The sequence below is a fragment of the Wyeomyia smithii genome, chromosome 2, assembly GCF_029784165.1.
Source record: "Wyeomyia smithii strain HCP4-BCI-WySm-NY-G18 chromosome 2, ASM2978416v1, whole genome shotgun sequence".
Classification (NCBI taxonomy): domain Eukaryota; kingdom Metazoa; phylum Arthropoda; class Insecta; order Diptera; family Culicidae; genus Wyeomyia; species Wyeomyia smithii.
Window position 1 is genome coordinate 180,187,916 of NC_073695.1, and position 19,618 is coordinate 180,207,533.

The following is a 19,618-nucleotide window of genomic DNA, read 5'->3' on the forward strand; positions in this document are numbered from 1 at the left end:
TTTCCAGAAACCAGAAGTTGCCATTTCTACAATTCATAATGGTGACTGAGGTCAATTTTTAGCTTCTTGCAACATTTTGCTCCGGAGATAATCATATTGGGTGGTATTTGTTCACTTTGGGCTGTTTTTCAGGAACCGAATGTCGTCATTTTGGACTTTAAAATTGCCTGTGAAATCAATTTCTGTCATTTGGGCGTAATTCTGGTTCTGAAAACATTCATATTGAATGGTATTTGGTCATTTCCGGCTGTTCGCCAGACGCCGGAAGTCACCATCTTAAAGTTCAAGATTGTGTCTGTGATCAATTTCCAGCTTCTGTGCATCTTTCTGGTTCCGGAAATACTCATATTTAATGGAAGTCGTCCATTTCAGGCCGTTTTCCAGAAACCGGAAGTTGCCATCTTACAATTCAAAATGTTATCTGAAGTCGATTTGTGGCTCCAGTGCATCATTACGGTTCCGGAAATACCCATATTGCGTGGTATTTGGTCGTTTGCCGCTGTTTTTCCGAAACCAGAAGTCGCCATTTTGGATTTCATGATGGCATTTGAAAACTATTTTGATCGATTTTAGCTCCTTTGTATCATTCTAGATCCGGATATTATTATATTGGGTGGAAATCGGCCATTTTTGGCTGTTTTCCAGTAACCGGAAGTTGCCATCTTACATTCCAAAATGTTGCCTGAGGTCGATTATGGAACAAATTTGTTACCACTAAAAACATTCACCTGTTAAATATGGTTCCATTTAGTTGGTTAGCTTTTGTATGACACCCCACATTTGTATGACACCCCTCCCTTCCAAAATAAGGAGGGGTGTCAAAACATTTTGGACATATTTCAAACAACAATATCGCACGCTAGCCTGGGGGCTAATGCGGTCTCGATCAACTAGATTAGTTGAGAGAATTCGTTATCGATATTGTTTTCGGCACATTTTGTATGTTGTAGGATAAGTACAACGATACACCGTGCCCCAGTGCTGAGTCGAGAAAATTTCCAGCTCGAAAAGTTCCTCGACCTGATCGGGAATCGAACCCGATATCACAACCGTGTGGGAGAGCTAGCCGACCGGCACCGCTAACCACAGAACCACGGGGACCACTACGACATATTTACTACCACTAAAACATACACCTGCCAAATTTGGTTCCATTTAGTTGATTAGTTCTTGAGATGTGCAGAAATTTGTGTTTCATTTGCATGGAACCCCTCCCTTCCAAAAAAGGGAGGGGCGTCCAACTATTATGGACATATTTGTTACCCCTTAAAACATCCACATGCCAAATTCGGTTTCATTTGCATGGGTTGTTTGTGAGTTGTGCAGAAATTTATGTTTCATTTGTATGGGACCCCTCCCTTCCAGGAGAGGAAGGGGTCTCAAACTATCATAGGAACCTTTATCGGCACCAAAAACGCTTACTTACAAATTTTCACGTCGATCGGTTCGGTAGTTTTCGAGCCTTTATGGATCAGACAGACAGACAGGCAGTCAGACCGGACTGCATTTTTATATGTATAGATTACAACATCAATATTTTAGAACCTGAAGAGTGAATATACATTTATTGGATTGAAGCGTTTATGTAAATCTATTTAAACAAATAAAAGTTTGAATGAGAAAGGCTGGGTCTGACCGCTAGGTGGATTAATTTAGGTTTTTTAATCAAAACTTGTTCATTTTTGTCAGTTGAATTCTTGTTACAAACACTGATTAATATAATATAAAGTCCAATTTTATTTGGATCTTTTTTTAAATATTATTATATTGATGAATTTTAATTGCTTTCGCAGTTATGTGAATGTGATTGTAAAAACAAAAGCAAAAAAGGGGAATTCCTCAAGCCAAACAATAATCACGTTGTCAAGATGAATCGGGTTATTTTAAGTTGGTCTGACAAGGTCAAGTACTTAGGACTAATTTACGATAAAAAACTTATTTTCAGAGAGCACATTGAGAGTATACAAGCCAAGTGCATCAAATATACGAGATGATTGTATCCTCTCATTAACAGGAATTCTAAACTTTGTTTAAAGAACAAACTTTTGATTTACAAACAAATTTTTAGACCAGCAATGCTTTATGCAGTACCGATCTGGTCAAGTTGCTGTTCAACAAGGAAGAAAACGCTCCAAAGGATTCAGAATAAAATTCTGAAAATGATTTTGAAGCGTCCTCCTTGGTTTGGTACACTCGAATTACATAGACTTACTGGTGTTGAACCAGTAATGTCAAATAAAATTATTAACAATTTTCGACAAAAATCGTTGCAATCCTCAATTGCTACGATAAGCTCTCTTTATAACCAATAAGTTAGCAATTAAGTTAGTTATAAATTTACTTCCCCTTTTCTGACAAGTAGGTTCAAATCCCTACGAATGATAAGTCCTAATTGCGAAAGCAAACAAATCCTAACAATCAAAATTACAAATTTCTAACAGTGTTGAGAAATCACAATTTGTGATTGGACACATATACTCATTTCTCCATTACAAAAAAAATGATATTAAAAAAGGGGAATAAAATAAAATTTAGACAAAAAACTATCTTAGCGACTATAAAGTGAGCTAATCGTTGTACTTGAGGATTTGAATGATTTTTGTTTGAATTTGTTGTTATTGGAACTTGGTTTGTCCTTTTTTTTCTAATGTTTCCACATTAGGAAGGTCACTAGTAAAAATCGAGGTACAGATTTACTAATTAAATAGTTAACCTGACAAGTGCGGTCTGTATCCATTATGTAAAAGAATATGCCAATTTAAATTCTTTAAAAAAATTTCACCAATAAATTTAAAGATCTTTCGGAAAGTATCTATCAACATACCTAAATCTTGACTCAAATACTGGTACAAAAATCGATCACAGTATCACCACAGTCTTTAAGTTCTATTGTTTCTTACGAGAATCATATCTCATTGCTTAAAATTTTTAGATTTCATATGAAGACAAATTTACAAGTTGTCGCTGATTTCGCTTCACCTCCATACTAGTCTTGTTGAAAAACAAACAGGAACTTGCTAAAGAGACCCGTGGGTACAGTTTAGGCTATTGTAAATTGATTCCTGCAGTTACTCCATCCGTGTCTGAAGTATAATTAAAATCGTTGCTTTCCTTAGGCATATTCAATTTAAACTTGTAATTTGCTCCGAGTATTTGGAAGCTCAAAACAATTGTGTGCGGCGTTGAGTTTTGGCTTACCAATTTACCATTGGCGGCGGTTTGAATCTTTAGTTTTGCAACACTTATTTAATTAGCTTGATTTGAAAACCTGGTTTGCACGCGTAGAGCTTAACAAGGATGTGCGATACTGATACTCGGTATCAGGTTATTTCTCCAATTGTGGTTTAAACGCTGGGTAGTTTCTCGCGTTTCTCGCCACATAATATACCCTAAATACTCTGATAGGATGCTTTAGTTGGTATCATTACACAAACATTAATTCACAATTTTTGTAAATAATTTACCACCACTGGGCATTCAACATTCAACATTATTAAACGATTTAACGGTTATCCTCTTGTAGACCAAATGTTTTCCAACACTAACGTTTTTACTAATCAGCTTCAGTGAAATGACTAAATCGCCAATCCGCTATTAACGAATTGACGAATTAACAGCAAAGAGCCCACCACTGCTATTTAGCATGTTTCTCAATCTCAATCATAAATAAAGTTCTGAAGTACAGCATAAAAAACCTATTATGTGCCTGTTGGTAAACTCAACTTTCGAACCGATATTACTTGGCTAAATTTCGACGGATTGTCGTAATTTTTGTACCAGGTCGGTTCAGGATAATATAGAAAAATCACTATTGATTACCAAACAGTTGCCCTGAAAAAATGCCACAAAAACTAGCAAATGATAAAGTTCCAAGTAGGGTAGGGAACGGCTTAAGCAGTAGCACCTATTTTAATCAGTCGAAGAAAACAGGCCTCAAACTCCTGCATTTTGATCAATATCGACAATTTCAATGATGGAAACGAAAACTTTGAATGTCTAGCTGTCTTACGAATATAAGAAATACCGGTAATCACAATGAAATCTGTGAACAAACAGTATTTGAAACAAATCGACCTATATTGCAGCCATTCAGGAGTCCCTTCGGATGCTGCAAAAAATCGCCTGCAAAACAGATAAAAACTGCTTAAAATAGGTTCGGGGTGATTGGAATAGTGTCCCTCGATTGGTAACTTTGATTGATGATTGTCAAAGTTTACTAACTTAGTTTTACAATCTGAAAACAAGTTCTGACAGAGAAAACGATTGAGAACAGATTGATATACTATTGTTTGAATTTCACTCAACACATTTCGAGTATTTCGTCTGAATACACAGGCGGTTCCTAAAGCTGCTTAGAATATGTTTCCTACCCTACTATTAGCAGCAAACCTGGGAGTTTTAAAGTATAATTTTGAAAAGCACTTCGCTGCTGCTAGAGAAAGGTTCAGAAATGATTGTGTTGTTTCTCGTTCTCTAATCGTAGGAACGTTTATTTTCTGCAGGTGTTCTTCAGCTTCCAAGAAAAGGGTTTTTGGTTATTTTACGTTTGACACTGGTAAATGGCTGCCATGAATGGTCGGTCGCCCTGTAACTACGAGCTCATGTTGTCTGTTGTAACATGTTCTTATTGTAGTTGGCATATAACAATACTCTCCCAATGTATGTATGTGGATTCATGTGCAGGGGGTACACAAAATGATTAAGACAGCCAAAATTTTGTCAATTTTCAAATAGTCAGAAATTCACGAAAAATGAATCAATTTTCAGATTTTCAACCTTTGGGTACCAATGATTTCGGAATGAATTCTAGTTTATTGGAAATATATGAACCTAAAAGAAACAAGACATTAGAAAAAGTAATACGCGTTGCAAAATTACACATTTTGGTACACACTCCCAAAATCCGGAACATTTCTGGTGTCCATAGGTCATGTCGAATTCTCAAGTAATTCTAAAAACCAGGTTAATTTTCCATTGAAATGAAACCGGTTTCATCAAAATTGATTCATTTTTCGTGAAGTTCTGGCTATTTAAAAATGACAAAATTTTGCCTGTCTCAATAATTTTGTCTACCCCCTGTGTATAAACATTTCGTAGTCAAACGGTTTATGGGAAATCATTTGCCTAGTTTGGCAATTGAATGAAAGTTAATAATGATATTTGTCAAATAATCAGCAAGCAAGGGTTTTTGTGACCGCTTTAGCAAGATATCGTACATACAATCTGTCAAAACTTTTCAGTTATATTACAAAGTATGCCAAGTTCTCCCAGATGGTTTCGAGGTACGATGCTGGCCTAACAGGCCAGTCGTCGTAGATTCGAGTTTCGGCTCGGGAGAGACTGTTAGTGTTAGTAGGGTCGTAGCGCCTAGCCTCGCAATTGTCCTGTACACTCAACAGTTGGCTGCGAAGTCTGTATATGAATAAACAAAAGGTCGAGTTCCGAATCGGCATGTAGCACCATGCTTTGCCATGTTCAACACATCATTCGAAAAAGCTCAAGATTTTTGTCGAAAACGTATAACAAATTAAAAATTATATATATATAATTTATCAAATTATTTGGGAACTGCCATAAAAGAAAAAAAAAAAACAATGATAAAAAGCATTGTAAAAAAAAGTCACGCACAAATAAACACAAAGATGGGTAGAGACTTAGGGAGTAGGAAATTTTTTAGGACTACATAAAGTAATTTAGAAATTCTCGAGTGCGAAAATATATGAATAGCTGCTACATCTGAATAAAATACTATATTTTGAAAACGAAAATATGAACTACTTCGCAGTTCATAGCTTTAACAATAGCTCTAACTTTTATTTCATGTGATGAAGTAATAAATAAAACCAGATGGTCTAAGATAAAGTAGTGGGTCATATAACTTCATTAGCTGACATTTGAATGCTTAAGTTAATATACGGTACTAATAAATAATTGATATTGCTTTTATTTTTCTTTTCTTCTATAAATTAGGCATGTATCGTGTTCGATCGGTGGATATGTTCGGTCGGCTGGGAGCATTTTCGAAATCCAATCATTATGAAGGTTGATTGAAACAACTATGGAGGACGTCGATGGATTTCATTTAGTTGATGTAGGTTTGGTGATTTTTTTATATGTTGAAGTCTTATATAGTAATGTTGCCTGGGTAATAGAAAGTAAGACGCGCATCATTAAATCAGTAGATCATTAAATAGTAGATAGTAAATGGTTCACATAAAAATAGCAAAATTTTTCTTGAATATGCGTGATTTAGGTCACTGGGATCTGGAACAAGCTGATATATTTACATTCTCAAATCTAGAGACAAGACTAAAAATTACCATTTGTTAGATTAAAGGCAAAGAAAATGTCCTTTGAATGTATTTTTTTCACTACGTAATGTTAAAAAATGGTCGTAGTGACATTTACATTAGTTTGAAAAATTAAAAACATTCACCGTATGATAAAAGTTACACCAAAATGAAGAGGATCTGGTGGTAAATTTAGTATGCATCTTGGCAAATTCAGTAATTCGAGTGTAGTTAATTTATAAATAAATCGATGATTAAATACAATTGGTAATTTTATTTTGTCGACAAAGGACTTACTTAAGTAAGGTGGGTGTGATAAGAGTAATAAAAATGTCTTGATCTAAAAGTGGAGGTTGCCCAAAGCTAGTACTGTAATAATTGGTATATTTTTGCGATAGTAAATTGCAGGGAAGTTGAGTTGAAAATTCACTGTTTCAAGTTCATTTTCGCAAGTTTTAACTAACCTCGAGCACGCTTTTCGTAGCTGCAACCAGTGTTGTAACATTGTTCTTAAGTGCTTGTCATATTACTATCACTGAACGGATTTTAAACAACAATGGTTTGATCGATGGGCAAAATTTTGCCCAAGATTGTGGTGTAATAATTGAAATATCCTTTCTATACTAAACTAGTTGAAAATCGTGAACGATCAGCCAATTACAAGCTCGTTTTCCCTTCGCTCGCTCTCCGCTGCTTGCAGGCTTGTGTATAGAGAATGTACATTTTCATGTGCTCATTATCTTGCTGCCACTAACTGACCGGATTTTGAACACCAATATCTTGCAAAATATTATCGAGTTATAATGAACATCACACTACTGCGCAAATGCAGCGGATCTTAATCGCAGTTTCAATTTGATAAAAATCGCTCCGTAATATTTTTCAATTATTTGTGATAGCCTGAAAAAAGTTCGTTTAACCCATTCCCGGCGAAAAGAAATTAAATTTTACCTCGAAAAATGGCCATCAAACCCGTATTACTCAGCGACTGCATGCACAATTGACACAAACTGTATTGCATATTGTAGACTGATCTGTTCTCTAACCTAATTAAATAGTTTCGTTGTTCAAAACTGCAAGTATAATTGTCAAGCTACAATCAAAGTTTAAATGTCAGGTGATGCAATACGGCATCACTCTCCGGGAATGCAATCAACACTCATCCAGTTATCGCATAAATGCATCATGGTTGATCCGCATGCGGTATACGCATTGATACACATAATATTACCCCGCTCAGTGACGTTTGTTTTATTCCCATGTTGTGAATGTCTCCGCTCATTTTCAAATTATACCATTCTCTGCGCTTCGTTGCGTGGCGTGATGACTTTCTATTTCGTATATAATAACAATATATGAAAAAGAAATATCTCCTATCCTGATGGCAAGCAGTCGAATCGAATAGATGGAACTCTCTCAACCACCTCAACCGTTCATTCTCTGCAGAATCCGCCAACCTTGAATGAAATCGGATTAAAATTTCCTGTATACAACTGTTTTATGCACATTATTATTATATATTACATAAGGCGTATTCAGTGAAGTGTTACACTGCGTGAGGCCTCTATGCTAAGTTGCGTTACGTTGGGGAGGGGGGTATACGAAAAGTTCCTTTAAGGTGAAACTGTATTGAAGCCACAAACGGTCGACTTCGAGCCATCACGTCGAATTTTCAGAAGCACAAGATTCGGGAATAGATATGTTAATAAAAACATCTACAAAACCAGAAAAACGAGCTTGTTTCGGAAATGCGGTTCAGTAACTACTAATAACTGTATGAAAACTATAACTATTACTATATAACTGATGAAAAACAACTTCAAACACAACATAACAACACAAGTTTTCAATTGCGCTTGTTGTACACTTATATGACTACTTCCATTGTAACTTATTTTCTGACATGTTTTGTGTGTTAGTTGGGTTGAATCTCGATGACGTCTAAGGAAAAGTTGTCTGTAAAATACTGAAGAACAAATCCTTATCATTCGATGATGTATAATCCCAAGCCGGTGGAATTAGAAAATTACGTATTTTTCTCCAGTGCGTCTTGAACTGTCCTACAGGTCAGACGTGTTTTCGGTTGCTTGTGGACTGGTCTTTGACTGCCTATAGCTTCAAAGTTTGTGTTTTGTCAGTGTGTCTTTTAAAGACTACCTGAAAATTATTTCCCATCAGTCTTTCTCAAGACTACCTACTTTTGAAATTAACATTTGTTTTAACTTTTTTCGTATCACCTGAAATGGCAGGACGAAAAAAGAAACCACGCATCGCTGCGGGGAGGAAAAGAGAGGCATCTCTTTCTGACACTTCGAGTATCTGTAGTGACAATCCTTTTGATATTTTGCCTGAGCAAGAAGCTGGTGAAATGGAAGTAATTAGTAATGAAACTATACAAAATGTAAAATATTTAAAAAAGGAGAATGTTCAACCTATTGTGGTAACTATTTCCTTTGAATTTAATATTTTCAAAAAGGAACTTTCAAAGTTTGTTTCTGACGTTAAAGTTACGTATCAAATTGGTCGTAGAGGCGAATGCCGCTTATTAGCCGACTCTATAAAGGGTCGTAATCGTCTTATTCAGTATTCAACTGAAAAGATGTATACATTTTTTACATATGATACGAAGAGCGCCAAGCCGTTCAAGGTCGTATTGAAAGGTCTCACTAACGATCAAACCGTTGATGAGATCAAACTTACTTTAACAGAATTACTTGGCATAGCCCCTACCCAAGTAATTCTAATGAAACAAAAATCACGAGGCGAAAACGTCAGCGCACTGGAATTTCCCTTGTTAATTATTTAATTCATTTTAACCGCAGTGAGGTTAATAACTTGAATTTTTTTGAAAAAGCACATGCTTTATATAACGTGCGTGTAAAATGGGAATTATATCGAAAGTTTGGCGGAGGTGAAAAGCATATCACCCAATGCCGTGTTTGCCAACGTTATGGCCATGGTTCAAAGTTTTGTAACATGGGCCAAAAATGCCTCATTTCTGGAGACTCTTCTCACAAAAAGGACACATGTCCTGTGAAAGAAAGTAATTTTCGCTGTGCGAATTGTAACGGCAACCACATGTCAAATTTTTACCAATGCCCAGTCCGTTTAGTAATTGTTAAGGCAAAGTAAACAAAAATCTCTTTCCCAATCAAAACAAACTTCGAAACAAAGTTCTCCAAGCGTACCAATAACGCCCACTTCTTCTACCCCTCTGCATACTCGTTCAACATATGCACAGGTTACAGGTAGTTCGAACATTCTACCACCAAATGTTGGTAGTTCGAAAATGACCGCTAATATGGGTAAGCAAAATACGCTAGAAAATAATTGTACACCTATTACCCCAGCTAATATTGCTACCGAAAATATTTTTTCTAATGTCAACTGCCTGGGGCCTATTACGGCAGGTAAACTTTCTTTTCTGCAACAGGCAATGTTCGATCTCATGAACGCCATGTTGCAGGCAAAATCAATGTTTGAAGCCATTCAAATAGGTACAAATTTTACAATTTTAAAATTTTACTAATTTTAAATTTACCAATGATTTTGAATAAACCGATCAAAATTTTAAATTGGAATGCTCGCTCATTGAAGGCCAATGAGAATGAGCTTTTTAATTTTTTAACAGTAAATAATGTGCATATTGCAACTATTACTGAAACATTTTTGAAACCTAACATAAAATTAAAATATGATCCCAATTACGTGGTTCATAGATATGATAGGATTCAGGGTTCCGACGGTGGAGTTGCAATTGTTATTCATCGCCGAATCAAACATCGTGCTCTTCCCCACCTTGAGACGAAAGTTATTGAAACTTTGGGAATTGAAGTCCACACTGAACTTGGGATTTTATTTATTGCCGCAGCATATTTACCATTCCAATGCACACGCGAGCACAAAAATTATTTTAAAGGTGATTTACAAAAACTCACCAGAAATCGTTCGAAATTTTTTATAATCGGCGATTTTAACGCTAAACATCGTTCATGGAATAATTCTCAAAGTAATTCCAATGGCAAAATTTTATTCAATGATTGTTCTTCAGGATACTATTCTATTTTGTCTCCGAATAGTCCTACATGCTTTTCTTCTGTAAGAAACCCATCAACAATTGATTTGGTGCTAACAGATCAAAGTCATGTATGTAGTGATATGATCACACATGCTGACTTTGATTCTGACCATCTTCCAATAACTTTTTCTTTATCACATGAATCAGTTTTAAACCCTATGAGCTCTGTTTTTAATTATAACAAGGCTAATTGGGGAAGATACAAAACTCATATTTAGAGAAATATCTATACTGAGCTTGATTTGCAAAACGGAGTGAATATTGATTCCGCTTTGGAAGCATTAAAATGTGCAATTGTTGATGCCAGGAATTATTCTGTTCCAAAGGCTCAAGTGAAATTTGATTCACCAATAATTGACGAAAATCTTCAACTTCTAATTCGTTTGAAAAATGTCCGCAGACGTCAATATCAACGTTCTCGTGACCCTGTTTTTAAAACTATTTATAAAGATTTACAGAAAGAGATTAAACGTAGATTTACTCTTCTGGAAATCAAAATTTTGAGACTAAAGTTGAAAAATTGAAACCATATTTAAAACCTTTTTGGAAGCTGTCGAAGATTCTTAAGAAACCTTCAAAGCCTATTCCAGTTTTAAAAGATGATGGACGTTTTCTTGTATCCAATGAACAAAAGGCTCAAAGACTTGCTCAGCAGTTTGAGAGGGTTCATAACTCAAATTTGAATTTTGTGAGTCCAATTGAAAATGAAGTCACACGTCAATTTGATTTAATTTCTTCCCAGAATTTTGTACCTGCAGAAATAATTGAAACTAACTTGAATGAGATTAAATCAATTATTAAAAATTTCAAAAATATGAAAGCACGTGGTGACGATGGAATCTTTAATATAATAATCAAACATCTCCCTGAGAGCACAATGGAATTTTTAGTGAAAATTTTCAATTGCTGCTTCAAAATTGCATATTTTCCCAAATTATGGAAAAATGCAAAAATCACTCCAATTTTAAAACCGGATAAGAACCCAGCTGAAGTTTCAAGTTGTCGACCAATCAGTTTGCTTTCTTCAATAAGTAAACTGTTTGAGAGAATTATTCTTAACAGAATGATGTCACACATCAACGAAAATTCAATTTTTGCAAATGAACAGTTTGGATTTCGCCATGGGCATTCCACAACTCATCAATTGCTCAGAGTTACTTATATGATACGAGCTAACAAATCTGAAGGTTATTCCACTGGAGCTGCTCTTCTAGAAATAGAAAAAGCATTCGACAGTGTTTGGCATAAAGGTTTTGATTGCGAAATTGCAATTGATTTACAAACAAATTTTTGGACCAGCAATGCTTTATGCTGTACCGATCTGGTCAAGTTGCTGTTCAACAAGGAAGAAAACGCTCCAAAGGATTCAGAATAAAATTCTGAAAATGTTTTTGAAGATTCCTCCTTGGTTTGGTACACTCGAATTACATAGACTTACTGGTGTTGAACCATTAGAAGCTATGTCAAATAAAATTATTAACAATTTTCGACAAAAATCGTTGCAATCCTCAATTGCTACGATAAGCTCTCTTTATAACCAATAAGTTAGCAATTAAGTTAGTTGTAAGTTTACTTCCCCTTTTCTGACAAGTAGGTTCAAATCCCTACGAATGATAAGCCCTAATTGTGAAAGCAAACAAATCCTAACAATTAAAATTACAAATTTTTAACAGTGTTGAGAAGTCACCATTTGTGATTGGACACACATACTCATTATTCACTAATATTTATCATAAATACTTAAGCTACTAACAAATCCCACCTGTTTTTCTAGCGGATTTTAAAACTGCAAATTTAAATTGCATACAGCGAAGGAAAAAAATCATCTCTAGCGATTAATGAATACATATAAAACAAGCCTGGGATGCGTTTACATCGTCGTCAGTATGCGAAAAACAAAGTATCGGTGCTGGTGCACTCTTTTTGCTTTCCTCTTTACGACATATGTCTATTCATTAGTGTACACCAAAATACGTGGTTCTCAATGTGCACAACTCGGTATATGAAGTTATTCGTCTCTGTTACAGAGAGCGATCAGAACTTGTTATATCCTTATTCTTTTGACTCATGAATATGATTTTTTGTCAGAAAAAGAAAGAAAATGACAGTGTATGCTCTCCTACTCTCGCTTAAACTCAACCGCTGCCGAAGTAGTTCCTTCCCCCACACATTCCCTCTCACCGCACCACACCTCTGCTGCTGTTCAGGCAACATTATTTTCTCCTGTTGCTATCCTTTCTTCCCGTAACTACCGGCCTATGGAAAGACAAACGCAACGATCGAATCGCTTCTCAGAGCTGATGTAGTCTAGTCATGTGTTTGTTTTCTCCCAGAAACCTATGCACCCTATCATCATTTCATTATGGGTTGAGAGGATTCGAGTTTAGTCCCGGCCTGTACACTTCGTGATAGCAATGGGCGATCTTTGAACAAAAATCGATTCTCCTGCATCGATTAATCAAAATCAATAAAATCGATTCATAAGAAAATCGAGCCTGAAAAATCGATTTAACGAAAAATCGATTTTTGTTCGGTATAAGCTTTTTACGACTTTTTTTGGCTATATTTATGGAGATTTTGTTTTGTTTGCGTTTTCTGGTTTATTAATAATGTTCATCGAGTTTTCGTACACAACATCTACTAACGATACGGCTTTTTTAGTTTATTGCCATCTTCTTTAACCGCGTGGACTCTTAGCGTTGTTTTTTCTACTAAAAGTTTTCGTTGTCGCTCATCCCATAGACCATTTCACGAGAAGTTTGGGAACTTGATTCATGAACGAAATTTTGACAGAAAGTTTGGAACCGCTGACATAATGCACGTGAAAGCATCAAGAACATCAGCAGGATCCGTGACACCTGTCAGTTCGTGAAATGGTCTATTCACTATTGTTTCGGATGCACTAAGAGCAATCCAAACCTGTATACAGTTAGGTTTTTTTTACGCGGGGGATACGTACCTCGTAAAAAAACGCTTAAAAACCGCGGTAATTCGAAAATCCGCGTAAAAAAACGCGCTCATTCAAAAATCCGCGTAAAACAAACCTCGCTAATTTAAAAATCCGCGTAAAAAAACACGTTTTTTTTTAAATCTGCGTAAAGTAGTCCAGCAAGAAGGGCTCTTGAAAAAAACCCGAGACGCTCTAGAACCAGTATTTAAAATTGTCCTCTTTGACGGTCATTCCGGATCTTTCGGTGGGCGTAGGGTATTTTTTGGACTAAGTCTTTTACTAGATAAACACTTAAACGTTTCTGGTTCCAAACCCACGTTAATTCGAAAATTCGCGAAAATTGTTTTGAATTAGCGCCGTGTCGCGTAAAAAACGCGTTAATTCAAAAATCCGCGTAGAAAAACCGCGTTAATTCAAAAATCCGCGTAAAAAACCGCGTTAACTCAAAAATCCGCGTAAACAAAACTCGTAAAAAATTCCGCGTATAAAAAAACCGCCTAAAAAAAACCTGACTCTAATTGGGTTGTTTAGTTTTTCACGGATTTCCGATTTTTATATATCATCCAAATGAGTGTAATTTTTTTAAGCAAAACGTGATTTTTTAAAACTTTATATCATTTTCCTTCGGTTTTTAAATGAAAAATAAAAATTCGCTCTAAATCGTTACAATGACAGTTGGTAGATGGGCAAACTGTCATTGTAGCGGTTTCGAGCAGATTTCAAGAAGTTTTAAATCGTGATTTAAAAAGCGAAGGACAATGATAGAATTTTTTTAAATCACGTTTTGCTTGGAAAATTCAGATCATTCAGATGATATGAAAAACTGATATAGCTGGACAACCCAATTCATAAAAAAATCGGAACATCCGCGGAACAAACTCAAATAAACAAAAATGGCGAGCGCGACACCATGCAGAACAGAATACAGCACGGCATATACACGACCATTCAATTCAACTTTTGCAATATTTGAGTTAACGAGTACCCCGCTACTCATAGTTGAAAAATAAGCGCATATGCCTTTTCTACCTAAATCAAAAAATTAGTGCTTGATAGTAAACACCCACAACGATAGTAAACAACGTCCCTACGGAAGCCAATTTTCAAAATGTGCACTTGCAGAGGTAGCAAATATGAAACAATGTTGGCTAATGTCCAAAATGGTAAATTCAATATCCAATGAAATGCAAAATTTCAGCTAAATCGGAATTCAGGAGTATTTGGTCTAAATTTCACTTTCTCGACTTATGAAGAAAAGCACAGTTTGTAATAGTTTTTTTTGTGCCAAATGTCTTATGCCTTGTTCACACCATAGCAGATATCACGTGATATCGCGTATCTTGAAACATACATACATCTAGTTTTCACGGAAAATTTGGAGTATGGGATTTGAAATCAAGATGGGCGATATTACATCATGTGAACTGGTTATTAGAAATGTATAAAACGTCGAGGTCGGGTGTTATCCAAAAAATCGAAATTTTGCTAACTGTTCGTGAAGGCGAAATTTTGAACACTACTTCTAAATAAAACTGTCAAAGTCAATTTCCATTGCCACCCCAATGTACACCAATCAGATAGTAATGATTGTATACAATATATGTCAAACTTTCGAGACGGTCTTGTGGTCTGGTAATTTATATTCAGTTCGAGGTCTTGTCTCGTCGTTCTTTTCATCCTCGCTAGGTATGGGCGAACGGCTCACGAGCCGTTCATATGAACCGGTTCTTAGGAAAGAGCGAAAGAACGAACGGCTCACGAAAAAGAACCACGGTTCTTTGGGCGCACCAGAACTGTTTGGTTCGCGCGAACCCGAAGTTTACTGAGACAACACGAACTGTCAACGCTCGTGAATCATTGTGAACCATGAGTCCGTTTAGAGCCGCTCTTGCAAAAGAGCCGTTTCACCCACCCCTAATCCTTGATATATTTCACAACGCAAGCGTATAAGCCAAATTTCATACGGGTTTGTCTATTGATGTCGCGTTTACAAAGGCAAAAAATGGTTACTGCGTTAAAAATACTGGAGGGACTTAATTTGGTTGCGGATTGTTCTTTTTCAACTCGACGACAAGGTTATCCAGCTTCCCTGACCTACAGAAAACGTCAAAATGGGCTGCGTGCACTATACGCCATTACCGTTCGTGAAAAGCTGGATATGCTGGAAATGGGGGTGGTGACATACTCATGAAAAAAGTTGTCATGGACGTAGACAATTGTTTGAACCAACAAAAACATTTGAAGTGCGTTTTTCTCGGTTTCATGTCTATTGAATTTTAGCCCATTCTTCAACTATGGACATCCCGGTAAAAAATTGACACATTTTTCAGATCAGTGTCCGAATTCCGAGCACACACTTCTTCGGAGAGAAGAAAAAAATTTCGTATACTATCAATGAAGAAATTTTCTTCTCTTCAAAGAAAAGTGTTCTCGGAATTCGGCCGCAGATTACGTTAGCAACAATAAATGCAATCACTATTGTTTTCAATCCGTTTTGCACACATTTATTTTTCAGGCGGAAAAAAAACGATCTTGCCATCCAAAGGATCGATTCAGCAGAAGATCGCGCGAAGAGAAATCGATTCAAAAAATCGATAAATCGACTAGAAAAGATCGATTTTGCAGAAATCGGATCGATCTTGCCCATTGCTACTTCGTGAAGTGCACATATGATGAATAAACGACGATTGCATCATATTCGTTTCGTTTCCATCACTGATTGCATACTGCAAACCCCAATGTTTTTTTATAGTGTGTATTATACCATTCAAATAAAAACAATCGTGTAAACACAAACCATGACAAAATGAATCTAATTTCTACAGACCAAATAATGATTTATTATTTTGACCTCAGAGACTGCAACTTGAAAACTCTCTCTGAAGATAATTATTATTATTATTCATTGGTTATTTCATCCGACTTAAGTCCTAATGATTAAAAAAAAATGGCAAACATTATTTAAAATTAACATAAAAATTAAGGTAAAACTGGAAGTGAAGAAAGAGTAGAATGCGATGAAAAAAAGCAATGCAAAATAGCCAGTTTAAAGATTTGCAACACGAAACATATTGTTCGATTGATTTTTCTTATTTTCCTAATAATTGAAAAATGTTTTTGTGTTTTTTTCCTGACATATGAAAGTGACTGATTAGTAGGTAAACTATGCTGTGTATGAATAGCCAAGGCTGAAGTCCAAACGAACCTAATCACATGCATAAAGACATGCTTTTTCGTAATTATCCTATTTGAAAATGAATTTGGCAGTGGAAGATTTATATAATTTCAATTAAAAAGCACAGTGTAGATGTGAAGAGAAATACAAAAACTATTAGCAATTCTTGGTAGCCGCTAATTTCAGTTTATAAAAATTGAATTTATGTCTAGGCAGCCACTTTAAGTGACATGCATCTTAATGACCCATAATGGATTAATATGCATTTTGCAAATCTTATATCATGATTACTATATACCATAACCTACTACTATGACTCTTGCAGTTCATCCAAATAAAAGAACTAGTCTTAATTTTACTATCGAACAGTAAGCAACACGCTTGCCTACACTTCTCTTGTGAGGTTGGTTTTTGAGTAATTACGGTTCGCTACACGTTTACCGGCTTTGGCCCCACCTACAGGATAACCAGTTTCTGTGCAGTTGACAGGGACCGTACAAAAAATAAACTCATAAAAAATCGTACAAACCTTTACGAGCAGCTATAAAAAATATTCTGCCACACATTCGTGAATAAAAACCGCATGAAAAATTCCCACATTGAAAGTAACGCACAACTTGATGATTTCTATTCAGAAAATGAACATTTCTAAATATTCAATTAACATATTCTCTTATTTTTCACTTCCACTTTTCACTTATATGTACTGACATATTCTTAACCGAACATTATAGTGGAAAACTGGTTCAAATTGTAATTGGCTGACGCGGTACTTATATATACTGCTATGAAATACATAATAGGAAAGGAACGCATTTATTGGTCGATAACTTCATCAAATATGTTCTTTTTTCGTACATGAAAAATCATTTAAAATAATAAAAATAATAATAATAAAATAGGGGAACAACAACGATGCTGTCGTGCTTTAGGAAATGTAAAACAGCTACAAAATGATGAACCAAAAAAATTGCCAAATTTATTGCTGGGCTGTATAAAAACTTGAAGTCCTGTTAAAAATAACGTAATATTTATGCACCTTCTGCATGCGACAGGCTTGTTATTGTAGTTTCAAAGTGTTTTACCGTTTAGGAGTCACCTCCAGCAGCATTTAAGAGAAATTTCTTGCTATACAACGTAACTACCAACAGCTTGTATGCCTTCGAATTGAACTAGACAGCTTGTATAAAGCGGATCCAATAGTTCCACATGTTCATCGCTGCTTCTTAACTGATTGCACGGTGAACATTCGCTAGAAAGTATTCCTGAGCGCCACCATCGAGGTAAGGCATAAAAATACACCCGGCCCGGCAGCTCTGGGCGTATGGCCGAAGACGATAACGAGCGCGTGTGTGCTGTTTGCCTCCGTCGTCCGTGAGGATCTAGTACGAAATAAATCGTACAACATTTATAGATAATGATCCAGCGAAATAAGAATCCCTACAAGAAGGTGGGAATCAATTTGGTACAGAAAATTTATTGCTGCGGAGATAGGATCAGCAGCGAGTTTTCCAGCAGACAGCAAGATGTAGATAGACAGTCGGTATATATTAAGATTATTCTACAAGCAGTGCGGTTACTTGACAGGCGGCGTGTTGTTCTGTAAGTAGTGGTAGTATAAATATTGTTCTTAATGTGATTAGTGGAATAATCTATACAACGGTATAAGGGCTGCATGATTTTGCTCTCTGAACGGGGAAAGGCTTTAGTTTCACTTCAAAAGTTAACTGTTGAACATTTTTTTCGTTTAAAGGCTTAACCTCAAAGTTTCCAGACTGTTGCAATATAAAACATTCTTCTGATTCTATATCATATTGTACTAATGTTTTTGGCGTCGAAATAGTCTTCTAATTAAGTGATCACTTTTTTATCAAAACTCTTACGTTTTAAGAACAGGAAAAACTCGTTGGGAACAAGGTGAATGGAAAAGCAATTCGAATCTCAATTCATGCCATATTTTTAACAACGTGATGTAGCAATAGCTCTCGATTATTTTTACTTTCGTGAGCTAGCCGATGAATATTATTCCATACACATTCCAGAATACAGATGCCATAACCTGTTCAGTCCACCGTTGCACTTTTTCACTTTTTGCAGTTGGTTTATCAGAACTTGTCCACTCAGTTATTTGTTTTGTTATTTGTGGTATTATGTGCTATCTGTATGGGGCCATTTTCTGGTTTACGATATATGTTTGTTGTATTTTTCTGAAAATAACAAGAGCAGCTGCCAGCTTCCTACCAATTTTAATGTGTTTATATTATAAAAGAATTTTAAATAACTAATACAAAATAACCGCTTTATCCATCGTTTAAATCGAATCAACTTTGAATAGTATCCGTCTACCCCAGCGGTTTTCAACCGGGGGGAATTTGACCGTTGCAGGGGGGGAATCGCGAGTGGAAAAATTTCACATGTAATGCGATTTTATGATTGACGGTGGTGCGACATTTTTTTTCAGTGTCCAATGAATTCGCTCGCGAAAAACCCATGCACCGGTTTTTGCGCATTATTTTGCTCTATAGGCATACGTCAAATAGACCTTTCTATCTGCGCTAGTATTAGTGGTCGATTTCACTAATACAAGTTTTATTTTTGGGCGCAAATAATCAACACGCTGGTGATAACAAAAAATTTTCTCATGCCCCGAACTTTTATTCAAGTTGTAGGCCGATTTTTAGTTTTATTTCATTTATGTTTCCACTAAAACACAGTTTGTTGAAACAGGTAACACGAATGAACTAGGATTCATAAGTGAAATATTTTTCGAAATTGAATATCAGCTAATTTTTTGGTTGAAAACAAATCGATTTTATAAGGATACACGACTAAGCCTGTATTGGTGAGATCTGGCTTAGAAAGCTCTATATGCTTGTTGACGATAAATCGTAACACACACCTTCACAAGTGATGCTGAAAATGCCCGTGTATTGGTGTTTTCCAGCTCCTGCTTGAAACCTGTTTAAAATTAAAGTTTAAAAAGCCTTATATTTTTTAATTACTACAGCTTTTCTTTCATGGTTCCGATAGGGGGGAAAAGCTTGTGTAAATTATCAAAAGGGGGTGCATGAACGGAAAAAGGTTGAAAACCACTGGTCTACCCCATCAAGAATCGTTCACCGATA

At 35.8% G+C, this 19,618-nt stretch overlaps 1 protein-coding gene across 3 annotated transcripts in view; it reads left to right on the top strand.

Moving 5' to 3' along the window:
- LOC129721519 (alpha-L-iduronidase) overlaps positions 1-19,618 on the top strand; it is a 146,346-nt gene that overhangs the window by 24,519 nt on the left and 102,209 nt on the right. Inside the window, exons 7-8 of one of the 3 annotated variants that reach the window (XM_055674191.1) lie at positions 5,971-6,091; positions 15,834-15,955. In XM_055674191.1, the coding sequence (XP_055530166.1) occupies positions 5,971-6,047 (77 nt within the window). In that variant the 3' untranslated portion in view covers positions 6,048-6,091; positions 15,834-15,955. Of the gene's footprint in view, positions 1-5,970; positions 6,555-15,833; positions 15,956-19,618 lie in introns of those variants that run through there. The other 2 variants (XM_055674190.1, XM_055674189.1) reach the window with 2 other exon arrangements.